At 32.9% G+C, this 17,794-nt stretch overlaps 10 protein-coding genes across 10 annotated transcripts in view; 1 reads left to right on the top strand and 9 right to left on the bottom strand.

The window, feature by feature from the left end:
* Positions 1-17,794, top strand: part of LOC132199522 (protein sprint) — a 217,233-nt gene that overhangs the window by 63,337 nt on the left and 136,102 nt on the right. The window lies entirely within an intron of this gene.
* Positions 2,913-4,236, bottom strand: LOC132200643 (uncharacterized). The gene is made up of 6 exons (XM_059626281.1): positions 4,076-4,236; positions 3,900-3,981; positions 3,794-3,843; positions 3,698-3,733; positions 3,156-3,273; positions 2,913-3,103 (listed from the first exon to the last, which is right to left on the bottom strand). Exons 1-6 carry the CDS (start codon positions 4,136-4,138, stop codon positions 3,018-3,020), a joined length of 435 nt encoding a protein of 144 aa, XP_059482264.1. The 5' UTR covers positions 4,139-4,236; the 3' UTR covers positions 2,913-3,017.
* LOC132200448 (uncharacterized) lies at positions 4,584-5,549 on the bottom strand. Its single transcript, XM_059625915.1, has 6 exons — positions 5,415-5,549; positions 5,193-5,259; positions 5,081-5,139; positions 4,990-5,025; positions 4,801-4,921; positions 4,584-4,739 (listed from the first exon to the last, which is right to left on the bottom strand). Exons 1-6 carry the CDS (start codon positions 5,463-5,465, stop codon positions 4,675-4,677), a joined length of 399 nt encoding a protein of 132 aa, XP_059481898.1. The 5' UTR covers positions 5,466-5,549; the 3' UTR covers positions 4,584-4,674.
* Positions 7,308-8,492, bottom strand: LOC132200533 (general odorant-binding protein 99a). Its single transcript, XM_059626055.1, has 6 exons — positions 8,332-8,492; positions 7,987-8,059; positions 7,875-7,933; positions 7,779-7,814; positions 7,594-7,711; positions 7,308-7,428 (listed from the first exon to the last, which is right to left on the bottom strand). Exons 1-6 carry the CDS (start codon positions 8,389-8,391, stop codon positions 7,364-7,366), a joined length of 411 nt encoding a protein of 136 aa, XP_059482038.1. The 5' UTR covers positions 8,392-8,492; the 3' UTR covers positions 7,308-7,363.
* Positions 9,255-11,266, bottom strand: LOC132200540 (uncharacterized). The gene is made up of 6 exons (XM_059626065.1): positions 10,989-11,266; positions 10,856-10,934; positions 9,819-9,862; positions 9,725-9,763; positions 9,543-9,666; positions 9,255-9,466 (listed from the first exon to the last, which is right to left on the bottom strand). Exons 1-6 carry the CDS (start codon positions 11,061-11,063, stop codon positions 9,336-9,338), a joined length of 492 nt encoding a protein of 163 aa, XP_059482048.1. The 5' UTR covers positions 11,064-11,266; the 3' UTR covers positions 9,255-9,335.
* On the bottom strand, positions 11,733-12,609 carry LOC132200453 (uncharacterized). The gene is made up of 6 exons (XM_059625921.1): positions 12,479-12,609; positions 12,351-12,429; positions 12,244-12,287; positions 12,138-12,176; positions 11,962-12,091; positions 11,733-11,903 (listed from the first exon to the last, which is right to left on the bottom strand). The coding sequence occupies exons 1-6, from the start codon at positions 12,533-12,535 to the stop codon at positions 11,824-11,826; spliced, it is 429 nt and encodes a 142-aa protein (XP_059481904.1). The 5' UTR covers positions 12,536-12,609; the 3' UTR covers positions 11,733-11,823.
* On the bottom strand, positions 12,806-13,899 carry LOC132200452 (uncharacterized). Its single transcript, XM_059625920.1, has 6 exons — positions 13,709-13,899; positions 13,446-13,524; positions 13,309-13,382; positions 13,211-13,249; positions 13,029-13,158; positions 12,806-12,972 (listed from the first exon to the last, which is right to left on the bottom strand). The coding sequence occupies exons 1-6, from the start codon at positions 13,763-13,765 to the stop codon at positions 12,890-12,892; spliced, it is 462 nt and encodes a 153-aa protein (XP_059481903.1). The 5' UTR covers positions 13,766-13,899; the 3' UTR covers positions 12,806-12,889.
* On the bottom strand, positions 13,972-15,030 carry LOC132200451 (general odorant-binding protein 56h-like). Its single transcript, XM_059625919.1, has 7 exons — positions 14,895-15,030; positions 14,767-14,839; positions 14,646-14,713; positions 14,542-14,580; positions 14,356-14,479; positions 14,235-14,299; positions 13,972-14,123 (listed from the first exon to the last, which is right to left on the bottom strand). Exons 1-7 carry the CDS (start codon positions 15,024-15,026, stop codon positions 14,103-14,105), a joined length of 522 nt encoding a protein of 173 aa, XP_059481902.1. The 5' UTR covers positions 15,027-15,030; the 3' UTR covers positions 13,972-14,102.
* Positions 15,258-16,091, bottom strand: LOC132200946 (uncharacterized). The gene is made up of 6 exons (XM_059626748.1): positions 15,980-16,091; positions 15,843-15,921; positions 15,723-15,796; positions 15,631-15,669; positions 15,447-15,576; positions 15,258-15,389 (listed from the first exon to the last, which is right to left on the bottom strand). The coding sequence occupies exons 1-6, from the start codon at positions 16,031-16,033 to the stop codon at positions 15,298-15,300; spliced, it is 468 nt and encodes a 155-aa protein (XP_059482731.1). The 5' UTR covers positions 16,034-16,091; the 3' UTR covers positions 15,258-15,297.
* On the bottom strand, positions 16,501-17,672 carry LOC132201030 (uncharacterized). The gene is made up of 6 exons (XM_059626891.1): positions 17,233-17,672; positions 17,098-17,176; positions 16,961-17,034; positions 16,867-16,905; positions 16,690-16,819; positions 16,501-16,639 (listed from the first exon to the last, which is right to left on the bottom strand). Exons 1-6 carry the CDS (start codon positions 17,284-17,286, stop codon positions 16,548-16,550), a joined length of 468 nt encoding a protein of 155 aa, XP_059482874.1. The 5' UTR covers positions 17,287-17,672; the 3' UTR covers positions 16,501-16,547.

A 17,794-nucleotide genomic window follows, 5' to 3' on the forward strand; every position in this document is an offset into this window, starting at 1 on the left:
CACTTAAAATTATTGAAAATTTGCAATCACAGATTTTTGTGTTGTTGTTGTATCAATTAACACTTAATTGAAGATTGCGAGCTACAAATGTTTTTATTTTATTTCATCAATACTGCTTCTTCAATTTTATTTATTTTCAATTATTCGTCATTTTTTTACGATTTACTTCTTCAAATTTTAAAGTCGGAAGAAACTAACGTTGCAATTTAAGATGGTTATGTTTCCATGAATTATTTTTTAATTGTTTGTTGAAAAAATTTAAAAATAATTTATGGCTAATTGCATTGAGTAATTAAAAATTTAAAAATAATGCAAAATTGTTTCTATATAAAACCCAAATATAAATAAATAAATTTTTTTAAGGACTACACCTAAATATCTAAATTGCCCCTATTAGTTTTCCCTCTCTTTCTAATTGACTCCCTTAAATCAGCAGTAATGGAGATCATTTGCCAGCACTCAAGGAGCCCTAACAATTAATTTCCCTCGTACTTGAAAACACGACGTTGTACTTGCGTATATTTATGCAAAACGAGACAGCCCTCTTTAAGAAGCATCAAATGCACCTGAAAGTCGCAGGGGATTAAGCGCACCCCTAAAACGACGTGTTTTGTTTGCTCCCTAGCGTTGCACCCTGCGATATTAATATTCAGACGGTGATGGCGCGATGATGATGGTTTTGCTCGCCGCGCCGGCACAGGTGCGCTAATCGTGCCACAAACTCCCATAACATAACTCACCCCCGGCGGCGCAGTATTTTTTGCTGCCCCCGGTAATGATCCCTGCAGGAGAAACAAAAAGTGCATCTTATTTTATCGCGCGGGGAAATTGTTAACAGCCGACAGCTGCTCTAAACCTGCCGTGCGCCACTCGAGCCCTGAAATATGCACACGCTGTTTTTATTTACTGCTGCTTCCCGCTTTGCAGTTTTCCAACTTGAATTTTCGAGTTTTCTTGGGAGTGTAAAGTTTGCTGCAGGTGCACTTGGGTCTCCAGAGAGGATGCTTAAGTTTATGTACAGCAAATTTCGCAACGAACAGCGGCTTGTGAAATAGTTTAAATTTTTACTTTATAAGATATTAGCACATTGTATCATCTTTCTACCTATTTAGTGATGTTTTATAAGTTTTTGGTTTCAACTTTTCAATCAACAATGATCATATTTTTTTTCAACGAAATTTAGTGTCTACACAGGAAGCCTGCCAAAACAAAACACTCATTTACGCAAACTGATGCTCTGTTTGGGCTCTGTTTATTTTTCGTGTGCTTTTGACGTAAATCACAAGCTAAATAAGCTCGTCACAACAGGAAATAAAACTTGCTGAGTTAAAGATTGAATTTCTATAAATAATTTCAATAAATAACCATTTAAAATGGGTGCGTTGGAATGATGTTAAAAGTAAATTAAGATTAACTATGAATAATTATGTTAGTCATTACAAAAGTTACTTGGTTTGTGCAATTCCCTTGGTTCCATTTTACCTTCTGCAATAAATGAGAGTGAATTCAACTTTATATTTTCAAAGTTCCAAGGTTTGTGCATAGATTTGTGTAAGACCTTTCATTAGTTAATTCTTAAATAGGTGAAACATTTCACATATTGTGGGGCTCAACCTACTTTTCCGATGACAATAAATTGATGTGGTGTGCTGAACCAGGAACAAAAGTGCCGATCAAAGCTGAAGGAGATTTTCGAGAGCCATTTGTTTTGGTTTCGTTTCCGAATCAGGGTCCGAATTTAAGAAGTGTCCATCTTCCAAGCACTGAGTTGATTGTTCAATATGTTTACTGTCTGTTTAAAAAGTAGAAATGAATTGAATTTTAATTAAATTAGAAATAGCCAATCGTAATAATTTTTTTGCACCACTTATCTGCCTGAAAAAATTAAATAAAACAACATAAAAGAAAAAAACAGAGCACTGCTGAAAGTTTTTAATAAAAGTGAGGAAAAAAGAAAACTCAGATGATTTATGTTGCATGCATCACTTAACACTAACGAACTATATTTAACTCAGTGAATGTACTTGTTTTTTTTTCAATTATTACAAATCCATAAAAAATAATTTTTAATAATATTTTTTCCAACGCTTATTTCTGCAACCGAAAAAAGACGTCTTGCGTGCCCGCTGGCAACGGACCAATGATTTACAACGTTTCCCAGAGAGCCTGTAGATCAAAATAAATGAATTTGCGCCTCGGCTCGCCAGTCAAAATGATGCATTGCCTCTATTTGTGCTGCAGTGAGAAGAAATTCGCTGATAAGAGCGAGTTGTAATATAGAAATCAGTCTTTCTAGAAAGAGAAATCATCTCGCCACCTGCGGCCGACCAATGGCGCAATTCTAATTGCTCTAGTCCTGTTTGTTTTCTGAGGCAATAAAGCAATTTAAACCCCTGAGCATCTCGCTCACCAAGAGATAGATGGACTTTGTTTTCCACTGATGTCACACTGGCTGCCATGCATTGTTTTGGTGCACAAGAGTTACTTCCAATTCCGTCTAGTCTTCCCGGCGGCAAAATATAATAAGCTGCTCTTGCAAATTTATTGCTTTGGCAAGCACACGCGGCGGCTGTTTGTTGTCTTCAGATTGGAAAGATTGATCGCAAAAGAGCGAAAGAAACGGATTGGAAAATTCTCACTCAGTGCAGAGAAGTAAAATAAATAAAACATGCGCAATTTGGTCTCGTCATGGCGACAATAATCTCGAGAGTGATTGAGTGCTCGAGATAGCCGGCTGTGAAATTTACTTTTCCTAAGGGGAAAGCGAGATACAATATGAGAAACCTTTCCACTCTCGCTGCTCCACGCATCTGTCATTGTCACGCCAGGGACTTCGCTCCAGACGTATTTTTGCACATTAGAAAAGAAACCAGAGTGTTTTTATATATTTTTTCTCAAAAAGAAAATCGAGATTTATATTTCGTTTGCTGAAAAATGCCAACTTTATTGAATAAATTATGGAAAAACGTTTTCTCCGTGGCTACAATCAGCAGCAGAAAGTTCAAAAGGCCCCTTTTTCAATCTTTGATGGGCTCCAACGGTGGCTGCTGTGGGTACAGGCACTCGTAAATCAAACCCACCGTGTCGCAGTCGTCAGTTCCCACTGAAAAATGATTTTTTTTGTTACGTAAAATAAGAGGAACATTGAAGTTTACCTAGATTTTTGCAATTGTTGTATCTAGCTACGAGCTTATTGGCACTGTCTTGATGGAAGTAGTAGTCGCTCCTAATTGTACTGATGACGGCGTTATCGTTCGGCTTGCCATCTGACCACTGTCAAAAATACAATGAATTAATGATCTTATCATTTAATTGTTTATTACACTTAAAGATAACATAATTGCTGTGTACATAAATAAAGAAAGAAGTTTTGAACAAAACATAACAAAATTTAATTGATATTATTATAGTCTTATACAAAATATTAATTTATTTATTCACTATATAAAAATTTCCCAGGTGGCTGTCATTACCCATGAGAATAATAAAAATTAAGCTTTTGCTTGGAATAAAAACTTGATTCTTGTCTAAAAATATTTGATTATTTGTCAAGGGGAGTCTCAATGAAGAAATTTTATTTTTATTATTAATTAATTAAATTAATTTTCTAAACGTATTACTTATTTAAAAATTTTCTCAAAAACTCTTTTACTAGCTAAACATGCAACGATGATTAATAAATTTAATTATTACTTACAAGCCCATTTTTTTCAGCGTAGCATTTCATGTAGCACTAGAAATATTGAAAAATAGTTAATCAGTACATTTTAAACAGCAATTTTAAAATTGTTACCCTTATTTTATATGGAAATGGGTAAGGTTTCTTTAATGCCTGAAGCTCAGCTGTTCAATAAAAAATGTTGCATTAAATAAACACATTTTTTCAATTCATTAAATACCACGTGAAATCTGCGCCTCTCGTTTGCACTGTTGAACAATTTCAGTGAGATTTGTGATCCCAGTGGCTGATTCTCCAAATCCCTGTCAACATTGAAAAGCGTGTTGTTTGAAAGTCAGTTTAAATATTTTGGAAGAAGAAATAAAATTTATAATTGTCAGCTCAGTCGCGTCTTACCTGTGCGTAAGGAATGGCGAGTAGCGCCAGGGCGACGATGATTGCGGGATTAAAGAGATTCATTTCGCGGTTAAGCAGAAGCTGGCACGCGAGTTACACTCAAAGAAAAAAGAGGCGCCGATTGATGGAGCGAGTGTGCGGGGCTGCGTTATCATCGCCTGTTGGTGTAAAGGCCAGAGTGCACGAGGACGAGCTGGTGCGCATTTATCGGCCATCAGCATAAAGTTCATTGATTAACGCTGCGATTGATTGACTGGATCTCCCATTCGTTTTGCCCTTTCTCAATTTGCCGCATGACATAATAACAAATATTTATGCACTCGGTGCCCACAGCATCTGCTGATAAAAATAAATGTTTTGATGCAAATGAAACTATTTTCCACTCTTTCATGATTTCCAGTTGAAATTTTGTTGCTTTAAATAGTATGATTAATTAGTTTATTCCTTTTTAACTTAAATAAGACTATATTATTTTTGGATGTTTGTAATAAAAAAATTAAAATGCAAACGAAAAAGAATCAATTTTATTATTAGCGTGATGTAAATCTTATTAAAATATTTTATTTGTGCGTTTTCATTGTGTCAACCGGCAAAGCTCCTCAAGTTGACGCCATTTTGAGGCAGTAGTAAATCTTTGCGGCAGTCTCGCATGGGTCCGATCCAACTGCAATGAAAATTAATTTGCTCGTAACCAATGTTTACTGCTGACAATGTGGAAAGCTCACTCTCGTCCTTGCAGCGTGTGATTGCTACAGTCGCCTTATGGGCCTCTTCTGGAGCCTCAGCCAGGGAAGTTTGGAGTGACGCAATACTTACATTATAATTGATTTTTCCCTTCTCATCAAACTAAAATGTATCATGATAAAATTTTAAATTACTTAATAAAAAAATATGTATAAAATTAGCATATTTACAAATTTAGTGTGATTTGCAAGACAGCTCATGAAGCACTGTAGAATAATTAAATTTATATTAAAATTGTTAAAATTCTTGTAAATACCTTACTTGAACTTTTCTAGGATAGTTAAAACCTATTTCTGTATTCCTCATAATTTCCAGGTCGTCTGAAAATTTATTTATCACACAATATCTGGTTTCTAAAGTAAAAATATTTTACCCTCAGTAACATCATGGGTGTCCATGCACTTGGCATACACTTTTTCGCTCTCATTTGCGTTAGCAAGCTATTAAAAATAATAAAGTAACAATTGAAAATAATGTAATTTACAAATTTGTTGGCATTGAAAAGTATGAGTTTAATGATATAATGATTTTCAAATAATGGGACTTATTTAAATTTTATTTTGGATGGGCGAGAGAAAATAGAAAACTTTCTTACCAGAGAACCAAAAGCCATAAGGAGGATAATCGCAGTGACAAATTCACGCATTTTATACTGTTGTTGAAAGCAAACGGAATGAATATTTATTAATTCTTTGTGTAACACAATTTCGAAAAGAAGTTATGCGCATGAGCTCATTTTAACTATTCTAAATATATTTGTGACCTCCGAAGGACTCCAGGGCCATCAGAGTGAAGGTCACTAAATTCCTGTTTGCATGTGAATCTCTGACCTATCGAGGCCATTGATTTATGTCTTGATTTATCTTAATTTTATAATGAAATTAAACTCTGTCGATTTAATTATTGTAAAGCATCTTTTTTTATGGCACTTCCCCTCTATACAATGGTGCGTTGGCAGTTGTTTTAGCCAAATTTCTGAAGAACAATTCCCATTTTAAATGATTTGCGAATTTTCTATTTTTATCCAATTTTTTTTAAATCGTCTTCAATACATCGTGTTTATAGTTGCAAATTGTGTTTATGCTGATGCTTTTTTTAGTTTTAAATAATACAAACGTGTACATTCATTTTTTATTCGGGATTTTTTTACAAGTCAATCACATTGCAGTTTCTCAGTGTTTGTAAGTGTGGATGCAGAAGTAAACCTTTACTGCGATCTCGCAAGGGTCTGTTCCAGCTGTAATATTGGAAATAAATTATCACTTAACAGAAAACTGAACTCTAGGAATGAGGTTAACTCACTCTCGTCCTTGCAGTGTCCAAATTTTCTATTCACCTCATCGACCTTCTCCGGTCTATTGGTCAGGTAATCCGCAACAACTTGATCATAAATGTGTTTTCCATTCTCATCATTCTAAAATGTAATATAATCAGATTTTCTCTTTTTGTAGCGATTTCCATACACGTCCAAATTTTGAAGTCATGACACATTTCAGATAGCACTGTTAAATTAAAAATTTATTAAAATTGCAACATTTTTATTTCTCAAAAACTCTGTTACTTAAACTTTTTTAGGATAAGTAACGCCTGGTTGCATGTTTTTCAAAATTTCCAGTTCCCCTGAAAATGTATTCATCACACAATGTTCACCTCCATTAGGAGGAAACTTAACCAAGTGTAACATTGTTGGCCTCTCTACACTCAGCTCGCCAGTTCTTTCCTTTTACAGCCATCTCTTCGGGAACCTAGAATAAATTGTAAAAATTTTGATATTTTTGCAACTCAAGTTTCTTTTAGCTGATTTAGAATATTGGCACTTTTTCTAATTCAAATGTTCAATCACTGATTTTTTTTTCTCTGAACTCGAGAATTGCTAATTAAAATTCACTATGGACTGAATTTAAACACAATCATTTGGCAGTTGAATAAGGAAAATATAATCTCACCACTGCAGAGACTACTGTAAGGGCCGTGCAGAGTATGGTGGCAAAGACAAAATTACTCATTATGCTAAGGGCAAACAAACGGAATAATAGTGATTAATTTTTCTGAACTTTCGATATTAATAAATAAACTTTAAAAATGATATACTGCGCATGTTCGTATTTAATCTTTTTGAAAATATACTTGCAAACAAGACTGATGACCTTGATGAAGATCTGTTAGGTCATTACAATTCTGTTTCCATGCAAATATCTGACCTATTGATATAAATATGTTATGCAACTAAACTCAAAGTAATTGATAAAATATTTAACATGGAAGTAAACACTTTAAATGGGGCATAATATTATTATCATTATTTCTTAAATCTAGAAGCTTATTATTAGGTTGAAAAAAATTAAGTTTCAAGAAGGATGAGAGATGATCAATTTTTGATATATTGTTATCACATTATCGTCATCAATAAATTTTCTCAAATGATTATTATGTTCATTTAATTTAAAATCATAAATAAATTAGAAGGGAATGTAAAATATTTATTAAATTTTTTGTTTTGTAGCTGATATTTATTGAGAGCCAATTTTATTTACATTCAAAAACTCAGTGCTTGTGGGTGATGATGCAGTTGTAGACCTTGGCAGCGGTTTCGCAGGCGGTAGCGCCAGCTGCAATCACAAAACGCAAAATTAGAGCGTTTGCTTGTTACAAATTTTTTTAAGTGCAATTAATATTAAAATATTATTTATCACTAAAATAGTCATTAGTTAAGGTATTATTTTGTTCGTCAAATAATTTATCAAAATAAATTCATTAAAAAAATTAATACTTACTCTCTCCCTTGCAGTGGCCGTAGTGCTCAATGAGCTCCTGAGCCCTGGTGGGGTTGTCAACCAGGTCAGCCCGCAGCTCTGTCTCAACCTTAGCGTCAACCAGTTTGCCATCTTCATACTGAAGCAAAAGTTTATCATTTATTAATTGAAGAATTAGTAAAAAAAAAGCAAATAAATTTACTTACAAGTCCGTACTTTTCACCGACGCACTTCAGGTAGCACTGGAAAAAAAGAAAACGTGAAAATCTTTTCTGCGATGTTACGAATTGTCTTTATAATACCTGAACTTTTTCAGGGTACTGCAGGCCATACTCTTTGGTCTTGAGGATTTCCAAATCCTCTGGAATTGAGAAAATATTTCAAATGATCTTGAAAAAAATGGTCCTCACTTACCCACTGTGACGTGCTGCTCTTCCCTACACTCGGCACGCAGCTTGTCGGACTTTTCCTTCCTCTCGGTAGGAATCTAAGTTATTTTTAATTTTAAAATTATCTGGAGAGATTTCTGCATAATCCAATTTTAAAAGTTGTTTAAAGCATTTTATTTTATTTTAATTTTCACATAGAGTTGATAAAAAAAATAGTCATGTAATGTGGTAAAATAAATTTTGTGATAACATGGTATGTGGCACAATAAATATTTGAAAACAAATTTCGTATTTATCTTGCGGAAGACTCGAAGTTTAAAAATTCATGGCTTTGAGTATAGAAAAATCTAAAAAGTAAAAACTCTCTCACCACTGCGGAGGCGACCACAAGGGTCATGCAGACAACGGCGGCGAAGGCGAAGGAACGCATTTTGTCGACAGCGGGGCTGAAGAAATTGAGGACAAAAGTGGCGAGACGGCCGCCTTTTTGGGCATTTATAATGTGTCATCGTCAATCAGTGCGCATGATTTCTCTGCAAGTCGCACCATTGTAAAACTAAAGTTCACACTTGCACAATCGTGACCTCGGAGGGTGTCTGTCTGGGCCAGTTTAATTAAATGTGGCGACAAACGGATGAGACAGTTCAATGACTCTCGTTATCAGGTCATCTTCGAATACTTTATCTTATTTTTTCTGTGTGACTTTTAGACCACAATTTCTCTGCTATAGAGCATTGGCCTTTTGTAGTATATTTTAATTTCATGTACACATCTTTGATTCCATTGTTTACAAAAACAATAGCAAGGATATATTTTGTATTGAAAAATGGAAAATTATGTTGACAAAAAAATGAATAATTATCTGAAATATCTGAGCTGCTCTCGTAAATCTAAATACAAAATAGCAAAGTCCAATTCTGATAAAGAAGGTCTTTTGAATGTCGCACGTGTAGACATTATTCAAATTTAATAACATCTGAATGGAATTTTTTTCATCGCTATCAACATTGCTCTATAGTGTTTGATAAAGTTTATTAATTAAATTAATATTTTAATTTCATCTTAAGGTTTGCTATTAAATACTTTGAATTAACCAGTCTTCCCATCTTGCAATACGATAATTGAAATGATACCTGAAATCCAAAATGCGAGATAGCAAATACTCTAACAACTTATGCAACTTGTAAAACCTCTCGACATTACAGGTTGCATAGTTCTTATTCCTCCTGCAATCATTTTAGTTACAGCTGCTCATAAAATTATTAAAAGGAGAAAACAATTATGGCATCCATATATGTTTTGGGGCACCTTTTCTTTATTCAAATCCATCCACCAACACACGAAATGTTAACAAAATCACTCAAAAGCTCCTAACTAGTTTCTGTTTCTTGGTTGTTGAACCGTTTGTCGCTGCCCTTGTTGATTTTGGGATGAATAAACCTTTTGGTATTCATTGCTGGTGCAAATAGAAAACTGAGCGTACGCGTCACAATCATCAGAACCGCCTGCAAAAAGGTGGATTAAAAATCTTGTTCCAATTTTTAAATTACAAACGGCAAATGGCGTTTTGCAATTTCATACCTCGTGGAGTGCATGTGGTCAAAATCTTTCTGTGACGATCGATCGTCGCTTTGGTAGCTTTTGGGTTCATTTTCAGAAAAGTTTGCATTGTTTTTTCCGTGAAAGTGTCACTGTCTGTGATTGACTGAAATTTATTTTGCTTGTATATTAAAATTATTTTTTCTTTACCAAGCGGTACTTACGCAGTTTAAATTTGAAGTGTACTGGCATTTCACATAGCACTGAAATAAACTCAAAAATTTAGTCAATATTTTCCTTAGAATTAAGATCAGTCACCTTAAGACTTTTTGAGGACGTCATTTTAAGTTCTGGCAAGGTACCTGTAATTTTAATCGGAAATTTTATTTCAAACTACTATTTTAAACTTGCATAATAAATAAATAAATAAATAAAGTAATAATTATGAAAATATTACAGAAGTCATATTTCCAAGTAAAAAATGTTTCATTATTTATTTATTCTGCATTCGTAGTTATTTGAGGTCATGCAATCTCGTCATAAAGTTCAAGACACTTGACAAAATCTCATCTGATAAATCATAAAGTTTACCAATTAATATGAGCTAATTATTCTTCTTTATCAATATATTTAATTTTCATCCAAATACAATTATTCCAATGCTGATAATTTTATTTTTCAGAAAAAAATGTGAAAACAAAAGAAAATTAATCATCAAAATGAGATAAAAAAAAATTGATAAGTTAGTCATGGGTCAAATTTTTGATCTCATATTTGCGAATAATTTTCTACTACATAGATATTTATTAAGTATATTTATATCAACAGATTTTATTATTATTATTATTATTTATTTATTTGAGAACTCGGAGAACTCCCAGGAAACATAATGATGCAAATGTAACGGAATACTTTTGTATTTTAATGATTTCATTAAAATGCTATTATTATAGTTTCTAATTTATTATTTTTTTATTTCATTGAATTTTCATAGCGATTTCTACAAGTAAATATTAATAATAATTAAAAATATATTTCATCAACAAGAATATGATAATATTATTTAAATTTTATTGATTTATTTTTCGTTATTTCATAATTTTTAATTTTATTCTTGATATATTATTTTAAATAATTCAAACATATTTAAAATCAGTTGTAAACAAAGTAAGAGATCAAGAATTGAATTTTTTAAATAAATCAAAACTAGAAATTTATTTTAAATAATCGTCCTATCCATCTCATCAAAGCATAAAATAATAAGCTTTATTCATTTTCTAGAAGAAAATTCTTATCTTCATTTTGGTTATTGGTTCAATTCTAATCAATTCTATTTAAAAAAATTTGGATCATACCTGAACTAAGGTTGTTTTTCTCCCTGCAAGCTTTCTCCGACTTGGCCATGTTGTCGAGCATCTCGCTCGGTGACTGTGCCTATTTTCCATTAATGCTTAACATTAGTGAGTACTTAACTTATTTGCATTTTACCCTGACGAGCGCGGCCAAGAGAAAAAGTAGCACCACCGTTGAAAGGAGCCTCATGCTGGCTGTGCGTTGTCTCATTTCTTTCAACTGCACTGAACTCTGCTGAAAGTTTTGTTTGCTTTTTATCTCCACGACTAACTGCTTCCTGACCGCGAAAATTGGTCGCTCGGATGGATGCACTTGGGATGTTTTTTTTTCAGCTGTGCGCTTCACAATTTTTGAGCGAATGTGCCGCTTGTTTGCTGCACTCTCTCGCAATTTTGTTGTGACCCCTCCACGAGATAAGTGCTCGAAAATCACTTCGTCCGCGCAATTATTGTGTCTGCATGTTTTTGTCCAGTATGTGTTTATCCTTGAAAAAGCAGTCGACTGGGGTCAACAAGGGCGCAGAGTAATTTAGCATGGAAAATTTTCCTCAACTTTGTATGAGTGCACAGAGATTAATTAATTTTTTTGCATGCTTTTTGTGGCTGGTGGCTGAACTGTTGAATAAATAAACAGCGCGTGTAGATACAATTGCGCATTAAAGAGATAATATTCTAATTTTTTTTTGTATAATTTTTAAGGAATATGCTGCATACAATATTTAAAAAATTCTTTATGCAAAATAATAGAAAAATTTAGTTTCTGAATTAGTTTTGCGCCTATGAACGTACATTTTCTATTTGATTTTGGAGACATAAAAAGTGAAATGATTAAACATTTTATTCAAATCCATTTTTTATTAACATATTGTAAGATTATATTAATAATTCCTGTTACCTTCCCATCGTAAAACACTATTTGCACAACAATATGGTTTTTTTAATTGCAATCTTTTTTATTTTCAGCAGATTAATTACATTTTCTTTTCTTTGTAATGTTTCATGATGCACTCGTTCACTTTCCAAGCATATTCGCATGCGTCATCGGATTTGTCTGTTCCCAGGAAAATTTTCTTATAATTTGAATCTCTTTTGGAAAATATTATTTTTACTCTCATTGTCAGTGCCGCACTTTAACATGGTTGCGATTTTTGCCTCAACGGTATTTTTGCTCTCTGCAGGGTCTAATTCTGAGTAGTATTTTCTTGCTCCAGCAATTACTTTCTCGGCGTCCGTGATGTCCTTAAAAAATAAAAAAGTAAAGAGAAATCTAAAATATTAAAAACACCTTATAAAAGTTCTTTTCGATGATGCACTTCGTGTAACACTGTAAAAGGCCAATTTAATGTATAATAATTTCCTTTTTGTATTCCCTTTTTTAAGGAATAATTTACTTTGAACGAGCGGGGAGCTTCTGCGTTAGGGTCTGGTTTTTCATCTGCAAAAAATTAAAATTGTTAAAACTTGTGAGTTCAATTTCATGTTAAAATCACTGGGATACCTTTTGTGAGGTTGTTTTCAGCGCGACACTCCTTGTCAGTCAACTCGTACTGCTTCAGCATTTTCTCTGACGGCTTAGCCTAATAACAGGTCATCCAAATCCATCATTTATAAACCATATTTTCTCACCGCACTGAATGCGAAAAGCACAAGAGTAAAGAGGACGATGTGCTGCACAGAATTCATCCTTGTTTGCTGTCAGGTTACAAAGTGCGTTTAGCTAGTGACAGGCCTCTTTTTTATTGCACAGTAAACACGAAATCTGCTTACACATATTATAAAATTGAAAATAATTCAAATGATATTTTTCCTGTTGAAATATAATTTTGAACGCTGCTGCGTCAGCACTTCAATTTGAGTCTTTATTATTATTTTATAGATAAATTGTTTTAAGTAATTTTTCATTCCATATTTCTATGTGAAGTAAAAGTAACATAAATTTTGAGGTAGGTTGTATTCATGTTTATTGCTTTGTTTTAAAATTTTTACAAATTTGCTTCAAATATTTTGTCAATTTTCATACAGCGCAGAAAATACAAATCAATTAAGTTTTTCGACTTTTTTCATCGCTTTGTCTTCACAGAGATACATCAATACTATCGTGTCGCAATTATTTGGTCCCCCTGCAGAAATTGTAATCGTTAATTCAGTTACATTAATTTGGTAATAACAATTTTACTCAGAGCATCGCAAGGCATAATGGAATCAATGAAGGCTTTCACTTTGGCCGGTGACCATTTCTGTGCCTTAAACACGTCTTTCCAGTAATCCATCCCCTTGTCTAAGAATTTTTTCATGTTTGACATGTCCTATATTGATACTTTCTTATATAACTATTTTTTTTTTAATGTTTAATATTACCTGTCCAACAAGCTTCTCCTCGATGCATTTAATGAAGCACTTAGAGATAATTTTCAATAGGAATAAATTGCATAAATTAAAAACATAAAACAATTTACGCGGACATTTGGTGAGAAATCTTCAAGTTTAGTGAAATTCTCAACGCTATCGTAAGTAAAGTTTGCACCAAGTTCTGAAATAAATTCAAAAGAATCAAAGTAAAAAAAAAATTAAGTTACAAACTTTAATTACTGACCATTGACAAGGTTCATCTCAGTAAGACAGGCCTGGCTCGATTTTTTCTCTAATGCTTCCCACTCTTCCATAGTTTTAGCCTCAAAATAAAGTTAGTATCCATAGATATGATAATTTAACATGTTTAAAAATCATTGAGCACTAAAAATAATGCAAAAAGCTCAATCATGTCTGCTATTTAAAACAGCTAACAATATTTTATCACTTCATTCGTTGTGATCAATTTAATTGTCGATTAAAAGCAGCTCACAAAAAATTGCATACCTCTCCCAATGGCGAGGCCAAGAGGATGAAAACAATGCAAAGTGCAGCGGGAAACATGGTCACTCGCGAACAAGTTTCGGCTGAATGTGAATATCACGACTCTTCACCTCACCTATATAGGTACTACTATTCTAAAGTAAATAATTTACTTTAAATGCACTTCCGCAGATTGCCTGTTTCCTCTTTAGTACCATGACTACATCAACAAAATTACTGCACATTTCCGTTTACTGAAAATTTCCATAGTTCAAAATTGGGCTAAAATTGCAAATAAAACACCAATTGTAATTTGCATGTAATTTTTTTTTGTATTTTGCAATCATCTTTCAAAGGACATTTATGCAAAATTTGAAAATGATGACTGGTGACGCATTTCAGTCAAATTGTCCATCTATTAGTGAAATCGCATGCCAGCCTAAAATTGAAAATATTTTTTAATTGTATTTTGAACACTCAATGATTGTGTTCATTTAAAAAACTTAAAATAAAATTTTTTTACAAATTTTTATCTCACAAAAAATTTTACCTTGTCCAAATTTGCCTTCTTGCAAAGGTGGAACTTGACAATTGTGTCGCAAGCGTTTTCTCCCCCTGCAGGAAAAAGGAAAGGCTCAAATAATTAAACAAAAATTATTTTAATATCCTACTCTGGTCCTTGCAAGCTTCTAAAGAATCTTTGAGTGTTTTTCGGATCTCTGGCGATTTTTTGGATCCAAATCTGTCAAGAAGTTGTATTCTTTTTTCGAAAAACTTATCAAAGTCATCCGCAGTCTTGAAAGTTGTACGTTTTTCTTTTAAAATAAATAAAAGTCATTCAAAATTTTACTCTATACCTGGCCAACTTCCTTTTCCATCACACACTTCATTAAGCACTGAAAATTTTAATTTTTTCCGTATTTTTACGACATGTGCCATATTAATAAATTTTTAAACATACTCGATCATTTACTGAGAATTCCTCCAGAGTTGTGAACGGCTTTGTTTCCTCAAAAGTTTTAAATTGACCTTAACAATATAAGCAGAATGGAAGATGTAATTAATAAAAAAATCTAAATTACCTTCTGCCAAATTCAGCTCTTTGACACATGCATCTTGGTACCCGGCCATCTTTCTCCTCCATTCATTCACATCCTAAACCCGCCCAATATTTTGAGACCTTTAGCAGAACAGGAAAATTATATTTTACCGCATTAGCGAAGCACACCAACAACAGCAGCAGGACGGGAGCAGCAACAAAACGCATCTTGTTCACTTCGAACGCAGAGAATGAGTGCATTTCAAATACGAAATTCAGGTGATATTTTATATTTTTAGTCATTGCCACATCCGCCGCCAGTTGTTTCGAGTCATTATATTTCACTCAACACATTTTAATGGCAAGGTGCATACAAAAGCGATGGTAAAAATATCCTGCTTTTTATGTCAGCTGAAAATTTTCAACTTCTCTAACCTCAAAAAAGTTCTGAGAGTGATTTTATTTTTATTTAAAATTATAATGTTTATTGTAGCACAAATAAGTTGGAGAAAAGCGCCATTATAGAAATAATTTAACACATTGCATTTTTTTTATAATTTCTTCAACTTTTATTTCAATTAATTTGCATAATTTCAACCAATGCTCCTTTTGAGCAAAGATAAAGCGTCAAGTAAGTGTCACAATCATTTCTGCCAGAGCGTCTAACTGCAAAATTATCAGAAATCAAATCAAAAATTTCATTGAGTATTTTTATTTATCTACATTTTTCATAGCACGGCTCATTTGCTTGGACGTACGAGTCAATTTGCGTGGGCGACAAATTTTCAGCTTTTAACACATCCCTGGCCGTTTCAATATCTCGTTCAATGAATGCTTCCGCATTTGAAAGTTCCTTAACATAATATTATACTTAATACTCCAGACGTCTTAGCATTGTAATATTTACCTGTCCATTAAATTTCTCCGCTACGCATTTTGTGATGCACTGAAACGGGGTTTAGTGCATTTCATTTTAAATCAATAAATCACGATAGTAACCTTTAAATTTTCAGAGAATTCCTCTGGCTGGGTTAGATTCACCAAAATTCTCATCGAAAAACTTGGACTCATTTCTATAAAATTAAAAAGTGACAATTTTTCGTATTTTATCATTCTGACCATTTTCCAATTTAAGTTCTCCAATACACTCTGCTGCACTTTTTTCCATCAATTTTTTCCATTCTTCAGAGGTTTTTGTCTAAATTTGAATTTGATTACGTCTCTAAGGATATTTTACACGTTGCAATATGATGTACTTCTCCAGATTGTGCATAACAGACAAGAACAAAAATCAAAAGTTCAGGCAGCATTGGTCACGAGCAGCAACTTTTGCAGAGGGAATGAATATAGTAATGTGGGCCTGCCCAGAGACTAGGTTGCGGATTTTTATATTTCCTGTCTACGTACACAACATAATATGACCTTCATTTCGTGGTCAAAGTCGATTTTATTCAAATTTCACGTTGCAAGCTTCATCATATTAAGTTCTGTTAAAACCACATATGGATGCCAATAAGTGCATCGTTTGCAAACTTTGATTAAAAATTTCAAATGAAATTTTATTTATACCTTATTATTTTAAATTATTATTTATTTATCCATTTTAAAAAAAATTAGTTTTGGCCTTCACAATTCTGATCATGCATTTTACGATTTTAAGACCATGGACATTTTTAAGTTGAAAAATCACGATTAAAAACAGATAATAGAGTGGGATTATAAAAAAGTATAAAAATAAATTATTTTGAAACTTAAGAATAATTAAAAAAAGCAGATTGTAAGCAATTTTTTTTATTGATTCATTAATAATTTAAAAAATTCCTTTCAATTCATTTTTAGGACTGCATCGTAGACCTTTTTTGTGCAAAGATAGTAGATGATGTAAGTCTCGCAGTCACTTTTTCCACTGTTCCTCACTGAAAAGCTAATTGAATAAATGTGATTATTTTTTACCAGATTTGCCTACACTCCTCATTGCAAGACTTGCTTTCTTTCAAATAAGAGACAATTTTCTTGAGCGACACATTTTCTGCTTTCATAATAGCCTGTGTTATTTCAATGTCCTTTTCAATGAAAGCATCCACCTTGGAGAACACCTAAAAATTTTCTTAAATAATTTCAACTTTATTTAAATCTTCTTTACCTGTCCGTTTAATTTCTCTGCTCCGCATTTAATCAGGCACTTTGATTAAGCATTTTTATAAATTATTAGAAAAAAATTGTACTGTTACACCAACCTTTAAATTAGCTGAGAATTCCTCTGGCTTTGTCATGTTCAGAACTTTGTCAAACGAAAATGTGGAGCCAAACTCTACTTTATAGAGAGGAAATTAGAGAGGGTTCATACTTTGAATAACTGACTTTTTCTACTGACCATTTTCCAACTTTAATTCCTTGATGCACTCCTTGATAGATTCCGCGACAAGCGTAATCCATTCTGCAGTTGTTTTAGTCTAGATAAAAATAATTAACAAAAATTCCCATAGACGCATAATCGTTCAATGTGTACCTCCCCTAACGGTGCAAAGGAGACAAGAAACAAAATCACTATTGCAGGCAGCATCGAGTACACAGTACAGCAACTTGCATGTGCAATGCGAAAAGTGAGCTGCGTCCAAAATGAGCAGGGGATTTTAATACAGTTCCGGTCCTCTCAAAATTTAGCTATTTACCGGGACAGTAACCACGTTATTATATTCATATTCTTTTTTATCTTTCCATTCAATTGTACTATCATTTGACATGTTGCATTAAAAATTGTGGTAAATACAAAAATTAAATTGCAATTTTTTTTTCGTTTGCATTAATTTCTAACACGCAGAGGTACGTTAGTATTTCGCAGCTGCTACAATTATTGCATACAGAATTGCAAGATCATCATAAAAATTACCTAATTCGTCATAAAAAATAAATCTTGAGCTACCTACTGATTGTGAGAAATGTCTGCACAAATTATTATAACAATTATTCATCAAGACAACTCTATTAAAAAATTATTACTTGGAAATCACACTAAATTATTGTGAAGGTAATTTAATGTTAATGCTGGCTGTCTTTAAATTGAATTAAAT

The sequence above is a fragment of the Neocloeon triangulifer genome, unplaced genomic scaffold, assembly GCF_031216515.1.
Source record: "Neocloeon triangulifer isolate White Clay Creek 2 clone unplaced genomic scaffold, ASM3121651v1 ptg000014l, whole genome shotgun sequence".
NCBI lineage: Eukaryota > Metazoa > Arthropoda > Insecta > Ephemeroptera > Baetidae > Neocloeon > Neocloeon triangulifer.